This window comes from Aphelocoma coerulescens, chromosome 4 (assembly GCF_041296385.1).
Source record: "Aphelocoma coerulescens isolate FSJ_1873_10779 chromosome 4, UR_Acoe_1.0, whole genome shotgun sequence".
Lineage (NCBI taxonomy): Eukaryota > Metazoa > Chordata > Aves > Passeriformes > Corvidae > Aphelocoma > Aphelocoma coerulescens.
Window position 1 is genome coordinate 12,901,818 of NC_091017.1, and position 22,925 is coordinate 12,924,742.

At 43.4% G+C, this 22,925-nt stretch overlaps 1 protein-coding gene across 1 annotated transcript; it reads right to left on the bottom strand.

The window, feature by feature from the left end:
* Positions 1-231: 231 nt before the first annotated feature.
* SETD7 (SET domain containing 7, histone lysine methyltransferase) lies at positions 232-22,457 on the bottom strand. The gene is made up of 8 exons (XM_069012696.1): positions 22,332-22,457; positions 17,842-17,971; positions 13,403-13,604; positions 9,191-9,380; positions 7,517-7,598; positions 6,733-6,850; positions 6,282-6,439; positions 232-5,767 (listed from the first exon to the last, which is right to left on the bottom strand). Exons 1-8 carry the CDS (start codon positions 22,369-22,371, stop codon positions 5,587-5,589), a joined length of 1,101 nt encoding a protein of 366 aa, XP_068868797.1. The 5' UTR covers positions 22,372-22,457; the 3' UTR covers positions 232-5,586.
* Positions 22,458-22,925: the final 468 nt, after the last annotated feature.

A 22,925-nucleotide genomic window follows, 5' to 3' on the forward strand; every position in this document is an offset into this window, starting at 1 on the left:
TATCAAGTACTGTATACAAGTTAGATACTCTGGGGTTAACTGTTAACACATGTATAAGCTTACCCCAAAGAATATTCTTTAGCACTTAGTTCTTCAGAACAGAGACACACAGTAATTATGGGCTAAAGATTATTAAAATAGTAGAAGGCCCAGCAGAAACTGTTAACTAATACACAATTTTAGTCTGGATCTTAGCTCAGAGTTAAATTTGTTACAGCTACAGTAGGAAAAGTTTTCTAGAAGGGAATCTGCAGAAAGGAGGGATGAGTCGTTTGTATGATATCATGAAGGGACAAGCTGAGATGTACGTCTTGAAGATGTGACTAGCCTTGCTATTGCAAGTATTTATGGCAACTGCAGGTAATGCTGCATAAATACTTCCCCCAATAGCAGAAATGACCATCTGTAAGGATCATTTGTTGCATCTCCCCTTAAAAAAAACAAACAAACAACTACTTACTGGTATTCAATTATACTTGCATCTTACAAAAAGACATCCCTTTAAATCTGGTTTAGATCTTACTATCTTTTTTGTTCAAATATTCATTCTACCATGAAAATATTTCATACAAACATGATTTTACATACAAATGTTAAAACTTGTGAAGCGGGTCTTCCCACACTCGTGATTTTATGGCTTGAACATTTAATTGCTTATAGTTTTTGTACAGATACTTCTCCCAGGGGAAAAAACCAGAGTTACAGTAAAATGGTAAAGAGAAAAAGGGCAGGAAGTTCCATTGCCCGAAGACAGAGGAGGGTCTATTCAAGAGAGAGTGACCTTAGTGTTCAAAACCTTTGATCTGGGGGCAAGTACACATGCACTCAATCTTGCACCTTTTTTTTTCTTTAATAAAAAATCCCTTATAAGACTGCTTAGAAATTCTTTGTCCAAAAACATAGTTCTCAAGTTTCCAGTACATGAAGCAAAAGGAACAAGTTCACTGCAGATGAAGCCCATTTCCACTTGCAGGTGAAGCTGCTCCCATGCCTGCTTTCCTTCCTCGGATGCTCTTGGCACACAGCAGTGCAGTGGAAGTGAAGAACAGGCATCTACATGCAGCACCCCAGCATGTAAGGAGACACTTCAGTAACATTGTTTCCAAAGCAATTTGGTTTTTTTAAGTGCTCGGAGGTGAATTCCTCAGGCACCCACAGCTCCAGCAAGTCTGCTGGGCCACAGGAGAACAAAGCAGTAGATACCCGGCTCTGTGTAATGTTACCTCATGCAACGGGACCGTTTTCCTGAAGACCATCAAATTGAGTGAAAGGACACAATACCACAGAGGTCTCTGGGACAGAAGCAACACCGTTGCACCCCTGGCACAACCCAAGTGGTTGAGTACTGGTTTGACTGAAGGACAAGGGCAGACAGCTGGGAAGGAAACAAAAAAGTGCAATTTCCATAATTTCCCAGTTTCTCTTGCCAGATGGGATATGTTTGCTACTCTGCTCCTCCAGTGCCTGGGGGAGGGTGAGAAATCCCTGACAGAGCTCTTGCTTCCACACCAACAACATGCTACGAGAGCCCCAGGAAAGAACCCACTGCCATGTGTGTGCAATACCGCTGCATCTGGAAAGGCTGTGCCAAGGAGAAGCCTGCCTAGTTGCTCCCAAAACACACAGCCTCACACCATGGCCTCCCGAAGTTCCCAAAACCTCCCCTAGGAGCTCCACCTGATTAAAAGCATGAGCCATCCTAACAGGTATCGTGGCAACTGTGTAAAAAATCAAAAAGCTCTCACAGATTTTACTGCTGAAAAGCCATTTCCATGTATTTCCTTTGACTTTTTCTGCAGTCAAGATTTACAGGTATTTATGTAGGGTAAGTTTTTATAATTAGTTTCAAAAAAAAAAAGGAAAAAAAGCATTTTCAGATTTTTTAAAAGAAAATCAGGATCCCCAAAAGTAAAGTTATAGCACAAGACTCAACTTCAGACACCCCCTCCACAGCCTAAGCCCTTTTCCTTTTCCTTCTTTTTCAGAGGAATGACCCCAGCAGCAGGCAGCTCCCAGCTGCAACTTTTCTGGCTCTCATGTCTCAAAGAGTACCCACTTCTTCAGGAAACAAAGTTTCTGTATTTTTGGTGACAAAACCCTGTGCTGCCACTGCAGGAAGACCCACTCCAGATTTTTTTGGTTTTTTTTAAAGAGACAATCAGCAGCCTCTAATATAGGGTGATACAGGCTTCTCATAGAGGAGCTCAAGTAAACCTCCCATCACAGAGAAGCCACGTGCAGCACTGCAGACCAAAGGCAGATGTTGGGAACTGATCTGTACCTGAAAAACACAGCAATTCCAGGTTCTTCTATGCTATTCTTTAGTCACAATGGGTATCCCAAGAGCCAGCTGCAAACCCAGGCTCAGCTGACAGGCATCAGCTCTCCTCCCGGCTTGTGTGCCAACAGGAAAGGTCTTTGGGCAAACTCTAAGTGGAGCTTCTTTACTTATTGCATATTCACCAGTAGTCAGATGTATCCCACAGACCCGAGAAGATTGCTGTGCAAGGTGATGCTTCCTCTGCCCCAAATGAAAACCGTGGTTGGGTGTGGGTCTCGTGTCTATGGATATGTCATCACACTACCATTGAGGAGCTCTGTGAAGCTGGTCTTGCCCTCTAGTGAGCCCCAGAAACTGGGCTGCAACACACTGACCAAGTTAAGGCATTATTTGGAGTTCTGTTCTGGGTTTGCACCAGTGGCTGCCAACGCACACCTCTGAAGGACAGACACACTGAGCCCTTTCACCACACAGTGGCAAAAGCCATCCCAGACATTTCCACTCTAACAGACCAGGAAGAGAGAGAAAACAAAAGAAGAGTTAACAGGCTTGGTCCTGAATCAAGCCAAAGCAGCTCCATAATAACAACTTTTATAGAAGGTTGGTCGCTGAAGAAGGGCGCTATAGAAGGACCAACAGATTTTACAGAGCTGAGAAGGACAGCAGAGCTAACAGAGACAACAGCCACAGCTGTGGCACGCTACCTGCCAGGCTACACACATGTACAAAAGAATCTGCTTGACTCTCACCAAATTTTTTGTGAAGACACAGGATACTTCAGTGCCCCTCTTTCCTAGAATTTCCCTATTTTAGGATACAGTCTTCAAGCCTGATGCACAAAGAGCACCTATAGTCTATTTATCTCAAAATCAGGCAGTATGAAGACTGACAAATCTATTAAAACATAAGCAACTCCACACAAAGAGGACATTAGCAGAGGAATCAGAGACTGATCAGGAATGAAGGCAAAGGAGCTCTAGAGATCAGAACATTTTAAGCACAATTCCCCAGCGAGCACAGATAGGCCAGCAGTCCAAAGCAGGTCATCAAGACTGTGGAAGGAGGTACCATCCATTCCCAGCAGGGTTCAGTCATATCTTCCTTCTTCTCTTCCCTGCACCTAAACTCAAGCCTCAACTTTGCAAACTTCATGATCCTGGCAGAATAATCCCCAAGATGCACATGATAGCTCCCTACCAGAGGCTTTCCTGCAAGTGGCTGATGACCTACCCATGGGCAAGTAGGGAAAGATGAAGTCATGCATATTTCTTTTTGAGAATCATTTACTGAAGCTGAGCAGCTGACTGACCTTTGCCAACTTTCTCTCACCTGTGAGGTTAGATGTGTCTCTGCACACTCAGGTTAGTCCCTGAGCTGTCACCTCTGACTTGGATGAGACGCAGAGCTGCAACCTGAGTGTCCAGCACAACGAGATGGGAGGTGTCACCGCTCACGTGCAGTGTGACTGTGCACTGCTGAAGGAGTGTCACAATACCCTGAGCCTGCTTGTTCCCTGTCCCAGCGCATGCACTTCCATGTAAACTGAAATGGTGAGGTGATGGAAAATGTTTATGAGCAGCCACAGGGATTAAACAGAGGCCCAGCTTAGAACCCTAGGTTCTTATGATTAATTCCTAACTTTCCTCAGGTACCAGAGCAGGGATTCTCAGACTGAACATAAACAGCAACCTCATCCTTCCACCCGCAGTTACCAAACATTCTCCCTGCCCAGCTCCCCAGACAGCCAGACACCTCCAACAGTTCAAGCAAGCAACCAAAATGTGCTGCAATAGAAAGGTAAGTCTTATTCCCAAATAATTTATGTTACATATATACAAACTTTTTAAAACTACAAACATTTAAAGAAATGCATCAGTTTCTCCTAAGCTGCTAAACCCAAAAGAGAACATCAGAGTCACAGAAAGGCTCCAGTATCCAGACCAAGACAATACATTATTTGTCTCTTATACAGCATTAGGCAAGACCAGTACAGTATCTGAAAAACTGCACGACAATTTTCCTACCCCTGAAAAACCCCAGAACATAGCCCTGCAGATGAATATTCACAAGCCCCCACTGTTGGCTGCAACAAAGCTATGGATTGATTGCTGTTGCTAAATATGAGCATCAAGTGATGTTTTTACATTCATTGTTTGTCCTTCAAAAACAATCCTTTAATATCTTTTCTTTTAAAAAAAATATCTTATTTTGATACCTGAAACTATATTAGTTCACTGTGTCTTAAACCAGAACTACTAAAAGATGGCTATAAGGCTATGTTGTCTTGTCAAGCGAACACACAGATAAGATACAGCTCTCCTTCACCAAGCACTACAGTCTGCCCCCAAATACATGCACCTCCTTTCAGAGAATCCATGGGAGATCCAAGCATCTTTTGCCCTGAGAACTGGCCACTTGAACAGGTGAAATACACAAACCAACTCATGGACACTGATGCAAGTAATGTGCTTGCCTTCCAGAACACATACTTCTGAAAGTCTTTCAACAGCAAGTCTGTTTTCTCCTTTTCACAAAATCTTCATGCAAAGAACAGCTTCATTTGCATGTCATACTAATAAATTAAATTAAATAAGCCAGCCGTAAAGGCTAAATAAATATTAGGTTTAGACTTGTTGCTATACTATTTAGAGAGCCACAGAGACCAACACACAGCACTCTCACATACACACATAAGCCTTTCCACTAGTTAGAAAGGATTTTCTCCTCCAAAAGAGGATTTGTAGAAAGAACAACAGACAAGAGGAGAGGGGAGTTAAAATCCAGCCTCCTATATGCTAATAAATAAACTGCTCTATTGCAAGATTCAGATCAAAGGTTTAAAAAGGCAAAATTATGCTACTATTAGAGAATATCAAAATATTACTGTTATCATCACAAGTGGCATATATGCAAAATGCAGTTGCACAATAATGCCTAGGCAGAGAGAGAGCAACACTAAGTCTGCTGACTAAAAGTGAATGATATACCCATTTTAGTTTCTTTCTAGTCTTTTGGCATCTTTGCATATGGTGCAAAAGCAGAAGCTACCAAAGAATACCACACCTTGTATAGAATATTAAATAATTTCTTCAGATAAGACTGGTGCAATGCTAGCTAATTTTTAAATCTGCTATGAGTAACACAGTCAACCTAGTTAGTATGCAAGAAACTTATCTCTTAACACAGAATGCGAAGTTATGATGCAACAGCATGAACAATCCCTGGCTGTCCAGTTTTCAGTATAAAGGTAGTGCATAGATCCAAGTTTCTGTTTCAGTTTGCTGAATGGAGAAAGCGCTCCCATGTCACTTTTGCTGAGCAGCCTGGAAAGCTTTCAGTTCCAGCTGGTACCACTCCGGTGCTTCTGGCCCATTCCGCCCCACAGGGTTGTGATCGTACCCATAAGCCACTGTCAATTCCTCATCCTTCTCCACAGCCCTGATGGTACGGATACACTTGATGGGCCCAAAACGAGGATGAACAAACCTAGGAAAAAAACACCTTTGCTAGGCCCAGCTGTCAATTCACATACTCTGCCAGTCCCTTTTACAGTTTCAGAATTCACTCACTTCAGAGCAATATTGCATAATCTGATATCAAATTAGCAGACTTCAGTCAACCTCATAAAGACTTAAGAATAAGAGTAAGAAATACTGATTTATCAAAGCACTGGTAGTTCAGCAAATATAGGACAGTTTTAGCCAAGCTAGGATTTAGAGAGCTGTGATTATGCATTTTACAATCAAGGAGCAACTCAAAATTCATGACAAAACTAACAAGTGCAGACTTCAAGATACTCCATGGTGTAAGTCCCAATAGACATCAAGCACCCATAATGCCAGCCCATTTCCAACTCAGCCTAGGTGAGCAGAAACTCCTTCAGTGCCTAAACTCTTTACTCTCAGCCCACCACTGCTCCTCAACCAGCTGCCCAGGGCCCCCATGTGAGCACAGACAGCTGGGCTGCAGCTTCTGCCCCAAAACACAGGACTGTACTTACGGGTCATAGGTGCAATTAGGAGTGAAGGAATGGTTGGCCTTATGCCCCAGTGAGGCACAGTACTTGGCAGCGTGGTTGTAGGGCTCTGGCACATCTATGACTGTTTCATCATCGAGGGATATTGTATTTCCATTGAGGGCCCAGTCTCTGCTGTCTACCTAGTTTGCAAGGCAAAAATCCAGTGTCTGTGTGGAGGGGTCAACTTTGTCAGCAGTTTGAAAGCCAACATTCAAAACACATGCAAATAAAGCTTTTCATGGGTCTATGTAATTCAAAAAAAACCAACCCACACTTTTAAAAATTTGTACATAGGTGAGCATGCACTTTCTTTCAATTAAACTCCATTGTGTTAAATCAAGGGTGGGAAGGTGGTGGGAGTAAGATCCTACTATGAAAAGAAAATTTCAGAAGGCACAATGAAAATTCAGACTGACTTTTTTCTCTTCTTTACCTCCTGGTGTGTAATTCGCACTCCATTATAGAAGGACATCACTGTACTGGCTTCTGCTGCTATTTTTGAAAACAATCCTTCTCCAGCACTGGAAATGAGAGAGACATCCACATACACCCTGCAAGAGGAACAGGGCATAGAATTAGCGAGTGGGTGCAGTTTTAATTTTCAAGAAGTACAATGCTACTGGAATAAACCCTAATACTTCAGTATAACAATAAAGCTAATAATAAACCTAATAACATTAACAACAAAACTTCTTCTCATCATCGTCATCATCATCATCATCATCATCACCATCACCATCATCTATATGGAACTCCTTCCCTTCCTCTCTTCCACATGTTCTATTTTGCCAAGACTGAGATTTGGTGGGAAGCTCGGGCTGATTTGGAAAATTTAATTTTTTTTTAAAGTGCCAATCTACTATTACTGCACAATGATGGCTTCAATTCAGGAACACCCTCAATAACATATCAGAACCCCAGAAGTCCCCACCAAGCTGGGGTTGCTGGTATGTACATGCACTGAGGAGCAAGAGTTCTCAAGGTGAAGCACCACATCTTCAAGTACTCGATAGAAATTAAAGCAAGTCTTACTAATCACTTATTTAGATATTTCAGAGTATCAGAAAGAGCCTATGGTTGAGGTACACACAGAGCAGGGCTTCCATTTTACACACCCTTCCACATCTTTTAAGTTTTGGATGAGAAAAGGTTTGCAAAATTAGGCCCTAAATATGTACCAGTAAAGAAATATGCGGAGAAGAAAAAAAAAAGCCTACCTCTCTGATTCATAAGGATCAGGAAGAAGGGCATTTGTAGAAATGCAGGATGAAGTAGATTTGTCAAAACTGTATGCTGGGCCTAAAAAAACCAAGAAATCAATGAAGGAAATAAACTAATTGGCAATACTGAGAGTATGCAATCCTTAACTTAATCCAGATATTCAAAAATTTAATTTTAATGGCTGTAAAGAATATATGTTACACTTCCAAAAAAAAGTATTAAACAGAACTGCACCTGTAAAAAGCCTTGAGATACTGCTTCTTGATTTTTTCCCCTCAACATTCTAGAGTAACAGTACTAACACAAAAAGGTGATACATTTGTCCTTCAAATTACCAACTTGTAGAGGATGACTGGACAATCTTTCAAAATAAGAGTGTCTCTAAATATAATTTAAAAGTAAAGCAAAATTTAAAAGGATATATTCAATAGCTCATTTAAAAAAAACCAAACAAAAAAATCCCAAAAATTTGATTACTGCAAATACGAAATATTTTCTAGTCCAAATCCTGACGAGATTTCAGCCAGAAGACAGCATTCAGTAATCAGAAAGCACCCTTGCTACAGTCAATTATTTCTTGCCATTAATAAGCAACTCAGTGGTTCAGCTCTAATTATATTCTTACAGAGGACTATCTTGGAGATAGATTAAGAAGAAGGTGGAAATAAGATGGGGAAAAAACCCCACAGAACAGAATGCTACGAAGTGTGATAAAAGGCCTTTGCCCCTGGTGTCCAGGATCTGCTCTGGCTGAAGGCAGCTTCCTCCAGAGTGTAACTTCATCATATTTACAAAGCACAACTGCATCATCTTAGAAAAAAAGTTTTAAGATAAATTTTGACTTGCCATCATAACTGAGCAATTTAAAAAATAAACTCACATGCATTTGCTTGTCAATACCTTTTCACTGAGCTTTATGTGCCTATTTCATAGGAAGTGAGACAATTTTTGCTGGCAGAGCAATAAATTCTTTAGCACAGTCCCTGCTTGTTACTGCAGCTTAACCCACACTCCTCCAAAACATCACATACACCTCAGAGCAACAAACCCACGCCAGAACTATAGGTTCAAGCCACTGGAGAAGGCACCACCCTGCTCCTATGCACTTCACAGCCACTTTCTGTCAGCAGGACCAGACACGCTGAGGGGTGCTGGTGAATCAGACTGTTACACAATGACTGAATTTGGTTCACTAATTCCAATCTCAGCCCAGCAATGCAGGTGCCAGAACATTCACAGTGCAAACACTGACTTGCACAAACCCAGCTGACAGAGCTACAACCAAATCAGGGCCCCCCCTCTCCTCTTGCAGTTATTTCACTAACTGTGGGTGTGCCTGTATCTGTGCCACCATTAACAGGGTGAACAGAGCAGGTTTTCCAGCTGGCACAGAGGGCAGTGGGGTGTGTGACAAGCAGGACTGTGCCCATGAGCACAGGAGTGAGAGAAATGAAATGCAGTTGGGCAGGACCATGGAGGGGGCACTTCCCATCTGTTCCCAGGGCAAAGATCATGTTCCTCTCTGCCCAACGTTGTGACTTGGAGAAAGGGCCCCTCACTAACAGCCTGTGTCATCACAGCCAGTCTGCAGTGGGGAGTATCAAAGGAACCAAGCTGTCTGCAGCAAAGGGCTGGTAGCAGGAATACAAGTTTGTGTTAGCTGAACTTACTGCCTGGTACTAATTCAAATTGAGGTTTCCCATCCTCCACAGCTGTCAGAGTTGCCAGTTTTGCTTCTATCATTTCTCCATCTATAAACCTTCCAGAATATGCAGTCTTTCCATCAGGATACACATAAGCTATTTTCTCTCCAGTCATCTCCCCTTCTTCATTCACTTCTCCCACAAGGCTGCCTCCATCCTGAGAGCACAGGCAAGAAAGAAAAGGCAAAGCATTTAGTTAATACTTTACTATCCTTGATGCCTAAGATTTTCAGCTTTTTATATTTTTCATGTATTTGTAGCTTTGTAGATTGCAAATGCATGGCTGTAGCTTCTAGTACTTTTCTTATCCTTTTCCCCTACATTTAGGAACAATAAGCTAACCTTCTAAACACATTCCTAAAATATTCTTTAGTCTTACTCCAAGAGGAGTACCAACTACAAAGACATGCTGTTTTCCAACCAGAATCTGGACCAGACATAACAAAAGTGGGGCAAAGAAGCCTCTGGACTGCTTCCAGTGGGGCAGAGCCTCAGGAATTATTACCTAATCAACTAACCTTTTAATTGGACAATATATGATAGGTATGCTAATCAAAAAACCATAGAAAAATGGTGGAATTACTGTACCACGTGCAGTTTTCACCATATTGAGTACCTGAAAGCTTCCAAGTAAAGGTTTGCTTTTATATTCACTCTAATGTTGTTGGGAAGATCTATTTTATTTTCTAGGCAACATCGTCAGTAAATGAAAAGGGTTTTCCCCATTTTTTTAAAAATGCAACTGTAAGTTCAGATGCGAAATTATGAAAGTGAGGGAGAAACAGACACACGAAGAAGCTGGATGAAGTCATTCCAGTTAGGATAAAACTGATTTTCTATGCTGTTTAAAATAGGCAAAACCCAAGGTCTTTTGTTCCAGATGACAAATATTCAGTTTCACTTGGTGAAAGTTTTATGTGTACAGTATGCAAAACAAGGACCAAAGCCACATAGATGTCCAATGATTACAATGATACTGTGCTAGAGGAAAAAAAAAATAACGTTGCCTTGCTAATTCATGGAACCTCTAAAGACTTGAGCCTTTTAAGGAAAAATGATTCCTGGAGTTTCTCTGTCCTAGAATGACCCCTAGTATCAGGTGGGGCTCAGCGAGAACAACTGTTTGTGGAAAGCATCAACAGTGAAAGGAAAGATGTGTGCTAACGTCTTTACAAACAATTTGATGGGTGTTATCGTCTTTGAAATGGGTCTTAAAGCCTCTACTGACTTTGGGCAGCAGGTTCGTTATGGGGCTGGACAGTTTGACTCCTGAAATAGACAAGGGTCTGCACAAGCTTGAGCTTCTGAACTTTCGGGTAAAACAGTAGGTTCAAGGGGGGATATGGGGTAGGCGGTTCAGGAAGGCTGTACCTTCCTAGTACCTCAGCCAGTGGGGAAAGGAAGAGGGCCAACATGCGACTGGGAGTTTAGGATAAAAGGAGGCTGCGCCCCAAAACCTTGAGAGAGAAAACCCGCGGGTGCGTGTCCAGTGGACTCTCTCCCTTTATTCGAATAAAGTTACAGGACTCCTCTGTCTCCTTTATGGACATAAACCTCTGGCGTTTGTGGATTTTCCTGACAACAGCAACGCTTTTCCTCTCCAAGGTTTACACATTTCAGCCCTGGGCTTTGCCATCCGTGATTTGCCTGCAGCTCGGGTTAGGTCTATTTCCAGAACTGCAGAATGAGATGCACACATTAGCACAGGTCTAATCACTTGTTGGGGTTTAGGATTTTTCCTTTTGTTTCTTTCTCTCATTGAATTTTGTCCCATCTGTTGCTAAGAAACAGTAACTACCGATACTTAAGAGAACAAAAGATGTGGCTGGGAGGAGGGGGAAGGGTGTAGCTGGCTACTCTCTTTTACCTTGGTGGGGGTTTCTCTTGGGAAGGGCAAAGATACCGCGAGATTCTGGCCGGGTGGGGGGGGGGGACGGGGGCTGGGCTTGTTTCCTCTGTCTCGCTCTCTCTCGCTGTCAGCATCGGAGAGAAGACAGGCTGTGGTCACTGTGGGGAGAATTCGCCACCACTGCAAGGCTTTGTCTCCTGTTGTATTCTCCTACCGTGAGTGAAGCTCTGCTCCTAAGAGCGGACATTGCACTGGGACCTTATTAACACCCTACCTCACTAGAAAGGCCCCTCACAATCTACTGGGGTGCCTCAGGGGAAACCCTGGGACCCGGAGCCCCAAGCACCTCCGAGGGAGCTTCTCCCGGCCGTGTTTGGCAGCCCGGCTGCTGCTGCCCAGCCCTGCTGCTTCTCTGCCACGGCTCCGGGTTTTTTCACTACACTGTAGCCCTGCACCCCCTGCCTGCCAGGACACCCTGCAACTCCTGCTACTTTCATTTACTACTCCGGCATCTGCTTGTCCCTGCCGTCCTGGCCACCACTCCGAGGCTTCCTGCTGCAGCCCGTTTTCACCATCCAGCCCGCCCGCCATTACCACGTGAAGGAGATGCAGCTGAACTCGCGCCACAGCGCCCCCTGCAGGCGCGGGGGAATCATCGCAGCCGCCCTGCCCGGCCGGGAGCCACCAGCGCCCCTGCCGGCTGTGAGCGGAACTGCACCGAGGGGAAAGGGCCCGCGGCCGAGAGAGGCTGGCACTGGCTTCTGGTTCTGCTTGCTGCTGCTGCTGTTTGTTTGTCTTGTTATACATGTACAAAGTAGTAAAGAACTGTTATTCCTTTTCCCATATCTGTGCCTGAAAGCCCCGTAATTTCAAAGTTACAATAATTTGGAGAGAAGAATATTGTCCATTCCAAGGGAGGTTCCTGCCTTCCTTGGCAGACACCTGTCTTTCAAACTGAGACACCACTTCAGGTATTTATTTCAAAAAAGACAAGGAAGCATCTCCAAATAACACCCTGGAGCAAGACCAGCAGGTATGATGTGGAAACAAACTGACTTATATCAAAACCACTGTGCACAGGCTCTATTTCAAAGTGACACCATTTTGTTCAACTCCAAGGATGAAAGAGTTTCAAGCATGCTGTAATAGGGAACAGTGAAGCTTAAGTCTGGGGAAAAAATTGTGCACATAGCATCCTGCACAGAGTCATGAGGAAACAATCGGTTCCATGGAAAGGAGTTTTTCTGGAACACGTTGCATCCTTTAGTCTGGCAAGATGATAATGATAAACAACCTCTAATTATCCACATTTCCAAAATGTACAGCAACACTTTGTCAGCTGGAAGATGAAGCAGGAACACATGAAGTGAAGGGTCAGCAGTGTATATTTTATACACTAGGACTGAAAAACTTTTGGCAGCATACACCAAGCATTTGTTGATCCTAATACATGCTTAATGGCAACAGTGAAAGTCTGTAAATAAAATGAACAGCCAGTAATGGTAAGCATTTAGTAATCAACCTGCAACTTAAGTTTGTGCCATATGTAGCACAGAATTAGACTGGGTTTTGACCAGCAGCCTAATTACATGCAGATGTTACCCCCTTGTTGGCACAAGGTAAGATTGAAAGGTTCAACTCCGCTGTGTAAGGCTGAATAGGAATGATATTTTTAAAAAATTTGCATCAAAAACTCCCTAAAAACTAGTACAACAGTCATTGCCTTAACTAGCATGGTTGTAAAACAACATATAAATTAAAAAAGATAAAATACTGACTTGCTTAATTAGCAAATCACTGGTCCACAACTCCACTCAGAGGCACAGCTCTCACACCAGTTACATCTGATGTGTTGGGCAAAACCAGACTTCACAACATAGCCTGCAGAAATGGAGACAGTCTCTCCTCCTACTTTAATAAGAGCAGCAGGTTGCAATAACTTGCATGGATTCCATGCTCCTCACCTGCAGCCAGCACTACAAAGTTGCAAAATCATTAGCCCAGCCTTCCCAAAGAGATAATGCAAAAATTATTATACATCCTATTTTTACATTACATGCACATTATATATAAATGCACTTCCAAAGGGCTGGGTTTCCTGGAAGATGAAAATTGTGGAGGGCGTCTTACAGCCTCGCTGAATCTCATCTACTAGGCAAACATTCAACACCAAAAACTTTTAACTTTGTATTGGATTATTCAAAATCAGAATGCACAGATCTTTATGTGCTGATTTTTGGATAGCTAGGTCATGGTGGGTATTTTTTTCAGCTGGGGAGAAAAGAAAGGTACCTAATTCTACAATAAGGAGAACAGGAGGTCAGGTTTACCAGGTAATAAATCCAACAGACTCCATGTCGGATGTTATCTTTATACTGCCCTTTGAATATCAGTCGCCCATCACTGTCGTACTCCTGGGCTGGGCCATTCAGTTCTCCATCCACGTAGGTGCCATGAAGGACCACTCCATCCTCGTAGGTGTAGATTCCCTGGCCTTGCAGGGCATCATCAACGTAGTACCCCTCTAGAGTGCTGGTGAAGAGAGAAAGAAAACAGCAGTGGAAAACTGTTGACATCTCAGGGGTGAACCCAAAGCCTCAACACACTAGAACGCCAAGGTGAAAACCAGGAGCTTCTTTCTACAGAGCTCCAAAGGGAGAAAACAACTTACAGCACTGTTTCATCAGGGTGTGCTGCATGGACACAGCATCATTCATCTCAATCACATGCTTGGAATTTTCTGTAGGCTGGAATAGTCATCAAATGGACACTCCTGGTCAAAGAACGAATTCTTGCTCAAGCAGGCTACTCTCACATTAGGATTTTCAACATGCTATGTGTGGACCTTTACTGACATGTCTCTGCTGAGATGAAATTGAGCTGCTGTACAGATGAACCACGATAGGGCATGAACTGCAACCTGCCACAGTTCAGCGTCAGCTCCCCAGCAATACACTTAGCAGCCATTTGTACAGACCATGCTAAAAACGGTCATTTTTCATGTATTTCTCTTAAAATGGAACACAGCCCGTCAAACAGAACTAGTGCTGCACTTGGATTTAAACAAAGAAAATTTTCACTTTGGTTTTGTCTTGCAAACCCTTTAGAATGACCATAAAAGAGGGTCTATTCAGATATTTCTTTCTCATGTTAGAATTAGCATAAGGGAACACAACCTGTTTAGCTTTTACTTCAGCACACTTAGCTAACAGCCAGCTGTCAGCATACACATATTTTCCCTGCAGAATTCTTTTTCAGATGCAGACATCTAAGGTATAAGCCCAAACAATGTTTGTGAGCACAAGACTCTACATGTTTTACAAAATAGATTTTCAAGAGTTGTGGAAGGAATGTTTTGTTCAGAATTCACTTGTTTCTTGCTTCATGCTCTGTTTTTACATAACTCTGGCAAGCTGGATGAGGTTTCCATGGGAAAATACATTACAGTAAAAGCCTCAGTGCACACCAGATGCACTTCTTGTTTTAAGAAGGGGCAGGAAAACTATTTTACTTTTCAGTCAAATGGATTTCTTGATCCAAGTTGCTACAGAGCTGCACAGATAGCTACAGCACTACAGCACAGGGAAGGATGAGGGAACCACCAGAAATCAGGGTCCTTACTTAACTATAAATGATGCCACTTTCCCCTCTAATTTATTACAGATCACTGGATTTGAATTCCATTGTAGTGACAACACATACAGCGTCCACATGTAAGATTACTCTTTAAAAGAAGCAGCCACCCTCAGTTTATGTAATGAAAAACACCAAAAATCCTGTCTTGTTACCTTTAATTGCACCAGTTGCAGTTAAAACATTGCTAAATTACAACAGTGCTTCAGCCCTAGAAAGAACATATTTTCTTTTACTGTAACTCAAACGTCTATGTTTTCTCTCTTTGTATTAAGCTCCAAACAGGGTCCAAAAGATCCACCTAATCTAACGAAATCAAAAGGATGATACCTTAAGAAAGAAGTCTCTGTCCTTCAAGCTCACCTAAAAAGTCATGTTCTCTGAAATTTTTATGCTGTTCACAGTTTCTGAATTACTTCCACCCTGCTCCCCCCTTTCCTCTTTTTAAGATCTCAAAGTATGGTGTCTGCAGACAGACACAATAACTGCAACTAAGACTTGACCAGCACAAAGAGGAACAAATAGCTTCTGTGTCTTCCATAAGCAAAACATTTTTAATACAAACCCTGAGCTAGCCTGTATTTCTCTGGTTTGCTTCCCAGTTGATCATACTTCTGACAACATAAATTCTACCAAAGTCAAGATTTATCAGATGTACCATCTTCCCATTATCCACTATGCCTAGAAGGGATTGAAGATACTCCTTACCTAAAAATTAAACAAGCTATATGAACTGGGGAGGAAAATACTTACTCCAGGTATTATCCTTCCAGTTAATATTGACAGAGACCGCTCCATTCATCTCTTGCTCCCTCTGTATTGGAACATTGAAAACTTTTTCCCTAAAAAGAACAGTTTTCAACTGTGTTCTGGGAGATGTCAGTTTATAGGAATTTCCAATTAAGGAGAAAGGGCAGCTGCAGCTCTGTGCCAAGCACAGCTATCATGCCTGCCTTTATAGTGCAAAGTGTTCTGCAAAGTGCACTCCAGAAGCACCAGCACCAAGGAAAGTTCAAGTCCACAATCCAAAATAGGGAGTATGCCAGAGGTGAAACTTCTCTCTCTTACAGAATATGCTGCAATTTGTTGTATTTTCTTGAATGGGGAGGAAAAAACCAACTGATATTTCATTCCAGGTTTCCATTCCCTTAAATAATCAACAGGCAGGGGGCAGCTATTCCAGCAAATGGAAAAATTTCCTTGACCAAACAAGGCAGCCAGGCAGCCAGTCCTATTCCCCAACACTCAAAAAATGAGAATGCTTACACTGCAGCCAGTCCTATATTTGACAGGACTCAGCTGCTCCCCAACAACAGAGCTACAGCAGTACAGCTGCCAGCCTTTGCCCAGCAGTCTGCAAGGGTAACACACCCAGGAGTGCTGAAACCAGCTAGCTTACTGCACAGGATTCTGCAAAGGGAGAGCTGTTTTGAGACATTTTGGATATTTATTGCTCATCTTCATGAGCACTCAGCCTTGCCCATGGCACAGTTAATGGAAATAGCACATCCTGTTTTATGCCAGGTCATGCTTATGGCACATCATGATTCCTGAACCATCCATTTCAGAAAGCAACTTAGTCTTGCTAGCTGGGCATAGCTAGATAAATGACATCTTCCGTAATTAGTTACTGCTCAGTTAAGGCTCCTTTAGCTAAATTAAAACATATAATAGTTAATGAAAATATCCCATTTTCCAAAACACATTGCAGACTATTTTTGCGTATTTTCATTCTCCTAGTTCCTGAAGTCATCCGTAGCCAACTGTTCCAGTTTCTTAAGGGTTATGAAGAAAAAAAAAGAAAAAAGAGTAGAGTTGGCAACACTTAAGCAGTACAGAAAAGACTCACCAGCAACCTGACTCTTCCCACTAAACACCACCTGTACCCTGGATTACATGGAGGAACAACCCTACAAACAAAATAGCGTCTCAGTTCCTCTGACTGTACAATCAGCAACTACTCTGCTGAGACCATCCACCAGCACAGAAACATTATGTACATGTGTCCATAAACACGCTGTCTGACAACATTAAAAAACCCAAAACTATTTTAGAGAAGTCAGCTGCTGGGCAGTACTGATTTTCAGTTACTCAGAGAACATTTAATAAGGCCATTACCAACAACAGAGAGGATTTTTCTTCATCCGAGCTTAGAAGCCTGATCACTTTCTGCATAACTGAATAAATATATTATCTTTCTCATGAAAAAAACCCACAATCCCCAGTATGAAGCAAGTGCAAAGGCAAGTACAGACAAGGAGCTGACTCACTGAGACAGCACAATTCCTCTGCTCCTGCTCAGAATTTTGCTGAGCAGGAAGAGAGTAGACCCGGCATGACTGTCAGTTTAACAGCTGCTATTCATAGTGTGACCAACAGCTGCAAAACCATGGAGAATTGTGTCATTTTATATATCTGCTGCTCCCTTGGAGGAAATTCTGAGCAACTGCAGACAGGAATGCTGCAGTGGTGGTGGGGGGAAGACTTACAAGGTGCTCATAATGAACATCAGAGAAGAAAACACATGCATAGGCACAGACTAGCCTGATTTCACTGTCACAATTCCCAGTGAAAAGAGGGGAAATAATAGGGGCTTTTCTGACAGTAAAACAGGCCACAAGAGGATTAACTAGAGTTGCTAACAAACCTGTATTTAACTTAATCCATTAACTGATAAACAATTCAACAAAGCAGAGGGCAACCCTCTCTGTCAAAGTCCTATGTCTGTGTGTGAGGGCCGGCAAGGGGAGCTCCTGGGCCAGTTGCACTCTCTGTGTAGCTCTATAAGGCAAAGAGCTCCACCTGCAGTTAAGAACTTTGATGTCCAAGTCATTGTCAGCATGGTTTTCAATAGTTTTGACCACCTCCCATTTCTTACGATTTCTGATCAGCTCATAACTTTACAGTGTTAAAAGAGCTCACACCACTGCATTATCCCTCCAGGAAACAACTGCAGGCACTTCATTACATACAAAGCTGCCACAGGAATGGCTACAGCAGCAGCAAACTTTTCAGCTACAGTTTTTAATGAAAAATCTTATCCAGAAACTCAGCAGCAAACAATCAATATAGATTAGTTTTGCATCTCTACAAGCAGAAGGAAGAATTCAGAAGAAAAATCAGACTCAGAATGTACCTTCCATCAAAAAAGAAGAATTTGCCCCGGCCATTCTTTTCTCCATGCACAAAGTTTCCTTCAAATCTGTCTGTCGATGAATAGGTTACTGTACAGAATCCATGTGGCAGCCCATCGTCATCTAGATGCCCTGAAATAAAATCCAAACAAAGAGCAACAGAACACAGAAATTATTATACAAGATTTCAAACCTGCTCTCATTATGTAGCTGCTTGAAATGTAGTAGCTCCCTAGTACAAAACAGTAATTCAGATCATTGCTGTTAGGAATGGTGATCAGAGATTCTGTACAACTGAAGTTTGTACTTGTGTAACACATAGCTTAAATAAAAATAAAAGGATAAAAGAAAAGGGATGAGAGACAGGAGAGAGAAGAGAATAATAAGCAAAACTTGTTTCTGAAAGAAACAAGGTTTATATTATTTTAGCTTGTATTCATATACATCTTCAAAAGTATAATAATCTTTATCTAAAACATGCCTTTATTGGTGAGAACAGGATAACAAAAGGTTTGATTTTTTTCTTTTGATAAACACATGCCTTCTGATAATGTGGGTGTGCCACCCTGCAGCCGTATCCACAGGAATTTAAAGAAATAAAAGTATGTAATATGCATAATGCTGTGCCCCTGCAATATGTCAGTCAACTTGGTATTTAATATTTTAAAGGCTGTTCTCCAGTGCCTTTCCCATGTGTTAACTTTATATCCTGCTCCCACCCGTAGCTGATACAGTTTTCCCTATTATAGCTGGTTGCACAGGAGAAAGCAGAGACAACACACTTGGATCCTCACCTGCATGGTTTTACTGAATATAACTGGTCAATTCTACTAAGTTAAAGCATAAGAAGGCTCCTATTGCATCTCTAACTGCCTCTTCAAAGCCAAAGGAAAATGACAGAGAAGTGTTTTAAATGATGGTTATTTCCTGGTTTAGCTGTGTGAGCTCTGGCTGCAGAGCTCAGCAGGGCTGCTCTCAGCACAGGGACACACCTGGGCAGGTGTTCCCACACTGACATTTTACCACATATAAATTTTGCATGAAAACTGTCAAATAAGAACCAGCTAACCTATATTTATGTTCTTCCATGCTTCTAACTAAAACATTACCTCTGATTCCCCCAGTTCCCTGGTGATGCATACACAGCCTATTAGAGATCAGTGACAATATATGCATCCACTTCTTCAGGCTTTGAGTCAAGCTCTTCCCTGACCAAATTTGCCCTAAACTGAAAAGGTTCATCACACATATGGAAAGGCAGAAACAAACTTCAGTGTGAGTGGGACTGAACTACAGCCCAGGCTGATGCAGGCAACAAGAGGCACTTCAGTACTACCAGATCTTGAGTCCTGTGCCCAGAGAGGGAACAAGCTGTGCCAGATTTCACTGAGTATGGAAATGCACCTAGAAAGGTGTACAGGAGAAAATAACAGTGAAGAATCTGAACTCATCCAAGAGCCAGGATTCCCTCCCTCACCCTTCCCTTGCATGCTCCACAGTTTCTCTTGCACCTGCACATGACTGTGCTCTCACTTCAAGTCCCTAGCCCAAATGAGATTGAAAACAGTTAAAAGCTTAAGAAATCAGTAAAACCCATCAAGGCACTGCTTATCAGTACAAAGTGAGAGAAAATAAGAGTAAAAAGAGAGAGCAAAAGGTGGAAGGAAAAAATCTCTATCACAAAAGGCTTTTAATCATTTTGAGGAGGAACCCTTTAAACAGAAGCTGTTTGTTCCAAAGAGAAGAAAGGCTTTTTTCCCTCCCATTCTGTCAGGACACCCATTTTTGTAGAAAGGACAAGTTTTAGCTACATTGAACCACTTATTATTAATGGTGGTTAATAATTAATGGTAATAATTAATTATTAATTATTAATTACCAATGAATTAATGACCAATTTAACGAAAAGATCAGTAACATTTCTGATGTGGACATCTCTTTTAGACCAAAAACTCTGTCAACATTTACAGTTCTAATTAAAAGTCTTTTTAATTAAAAGTTTTATCAATATAGGAAGGGTACAGTGCTGTAAGTTAACAAACCCTAAACAATACAGTACCAGGTTCCCCCTCACTACAGCGGCAAAACTTTTATAAAACACTTGGATTTTAAAAATACACTGATAATACTGGTACATCGTAACATTAAAAAAAAAATACCCAAAGCAGTAACAACAAAAAACCTTTGCAACTTTGTTCTCTGTGACTATTCAGCTTTGTCAAGATTTTGCTGGAATGCAAAGCCCAACACAAAAGCTGCCATGCTTGTACGCAGAACATGTCAGGACTTCTGCCCAGCAGGATACAGACTACCTCAGAGATTAAAATGGTCAACTTTGATCCAATGGCGTATATACAGGGTCTTAAGCTCAGCCACAATACAAAGAATCCAATTATTCTAATGTGCTAGAAGTTTCCCCTTATTAAAAAAAAAATGGAACCATCCCCCCACTACTGCAACAAAACAAGAAACACGGTCTCTCTTAGTCAACAATATGGGGAAAGAAAGCAATTTCAAGTTTCATAACATAAATACAACTTTTTTTCTGTATGGCTGAGGCATTCAGCTTTAATTCTGTTTTAGAATTGTAAATTGTAATTCTGATTAAGTCAATGGAAAAAATCCTCATCATTTCATGGGGAGTGTGTTCCACTTTCCTTTCTCACCACTCTCCTCCATTTCTGAAAAATAAAACCCAAACCATCTAACCATATTTTGTAAAACCTCACTTTTGTTGCTTCATTAAGGGTCTCCCAAGATTTCCTCTTAAGCTCAAAAAATGAACTTTCCAAGGAAAGGAATTACCCTAATAGGGGCTAGTTCACAATGGCATCACTTACTGAAACCACTGATGTACACAAATCAAAAATAAAAGCCCTTTACTGTCAGTATCACTACTACTTAACAGATGACATACATCATCAGTAAAAGATTCTGTCCACAAAGACGCCAGATGGATGTTTGTGAGATAACAACAATAAATCAAACTCCTCCCTACAAAAATAAAAAATAAAAGTGATGATTTCTATGATATTTCTAACTTCCTTTGGGTAAGTGCAAAACCCTATTCAGCCCCAAAGAGCACCTTCCTTCTGTCTTGCTCAGAAAAACACACATATTCATATACACTGCTGAATAAAAGATGTTTTAAAAAATTGTTTCCTTAGCCCATGGAAATGCCAAACAAATCCAGGATACAGCAGAACACTTTTATCTGTGATATGAGCATGAAAACTATGACTCCTTGCCCCAGACAACTGCAATCCACACATCTGAGGAGTGGGGAAGAAAGGCAGCGGAAAACCACATCTGTTAAGGCACAGGACACATCTCGTTCATAGGAGAGCCTCGCTCCCATCACACCCATGTTCTACACAACAAAGCTTCTCTTTCTGCTCCGACACTACACACCTAGACAATAAATCCAGCTCCGAGCAGCAGCTGTTCAGCTCGCATCTGTGGTCAGACTAAGCTGCCGTGCTAGACACCTTCTCCGGAGCAACTCGGTCTGAGGCCTAATCCTTCTGCCACAGCAGACTCACGGCCCACGGCGAACGTGGGCATTATCTGCATCTTAGATACCTCCTTGCTCCCTGTCCCAACTGCTGAACAGCTTAGATTGCTATTCCAGGCAGGACCACGGTCTCTCTGAGAGGAACCTTTGGGGAGCCGGTGCTTTCCCACAGAGATGCCGTGCTTTGTTTCCCTGCTCCCAGACGCCTCACGGGACGACAGCGTGCTGGGGAGCTCCATCCCTGCCTGCTAAGGCTTCCATCAGCAATTCACTTCCAGAGGGCATTTGCCTCTGGGTTTAAAACTCTACAAGGGTTAGTTATCCACACATGAGAAGTGAACTGCACACACACGGTGTATATTAGCTATAAGGTGGCCCGCCCCACTCCCATACGGATGGCTCCAGCTCTGATGCCCATAGATATGGCAACAGTATCTTTTTGGAGTTACTCTTTCTCTTCCCTTCACCATTTGCACGTATGTGACTGCATGTATGTCCCTGGGCTCTCCCCAAGGACGGGCATCCCCATGTCCCTCAGCCGCCGGGGGAAGAACCGGGCACCGGCCGCACCGCCCGGGGAGTGCGGGCTGCAGGCCACCGCCCGCACGGGGGCACAGCAGCGGCAGAAAACCACGGTCACGAGTTATTTTTGACAATAACTGCTGAGCAGCCGCCATCCCCGCGTCCGGGGTGCGGAGCCCCCCGCTGTGGCCGAAACACTCGGCGGCAGAAGGCACCCAAAGCGCCCGCCCGGTACTGGCGCCAGCGTGGCCCCGGCTCCCCCCGGCCCCGCCGCCGGACAAACTCCGCCACGTGCGCGGCCCCGGCCCGTCCGTTGCATAAGCCCGCTGATGTCATGCGCTGCCGCCCGACCCCGGGCGCCCAGCTCCGGCCGCCGCCACCGCCCCGCGTCCCCATAGCTCCTGCAGCAGCGCCCGGCGCCGGAGAGCCCCGCTCCCCAAGCCGCGGGACACGCACCTTCCACGATCTCCTCCAACGTCTCCTCGTCGCTGTCCATAGCGGCGGCGACGGGCGCGGGCGAGGCGCGGGCGAGGCGCAGCCGCGATACCCCAGGCAGGCGCGCGCGCGGTCTACGCCCCGCCTCCGCCATACTCCCAGGGGAGGGGGTCTCGTCCTCGCCCCGCCCTGAGGGCGTGTCCGAGCGCGGCCCGGTGGCCGAGGGGGGACACGGGGGGGTGGTGATCCCGCCCCTCAGGATAATGGCGCGGGGAGCTGCGGGGTGGGCTGGGGCTGGTTCCATGTCCCCACATATGGCACCGAGGGCACGAGAACGCCAGCCTACTTAGCACTAGTCCTCCAGCGCATTCCGTGCTGTCTATCCTTCGGCCCGGTGACCCCGACTGGCGTTGCTGCAGTTCACCTCACAACGCCGTCCTCGTTGAGGGTTCCTAGCAGCGCCAGGACACCCCTTCTCCCTTCCCACACCATGGACCGCTGACCTTCTGCTCTTACCACAGAATCACAGAATCACGGAATATGCGGAGTTGGAAGGGATCCATCAGGATCATCGAGTCCAAGTCCTGGCCCTGCACAGCAGCATCCCAAAGAATC

Coding starts and splice junctions, on each gene's coding strand:
- SETD7 (XM_069012696.1), bottom strand. CDS start 22,371: ATGGACAGCGACGAGGAGACGTTGGAGGAGATCGTGGAAG. Junction 13,605..17,841: donor TTCTTCTTTTTTGATGGAAG/GTACATTCTGAG, acceptor TCTCTTCACCAG/CACTCTAGAGGGGTACTACG. Junction 7,599..9,190: donor ATTTGAATTAGTACCAGGCA/GTAAGTTCAGCT, acceptor TGGTTTTTTTAG/GCCCAGCATACAGTTTTGAC.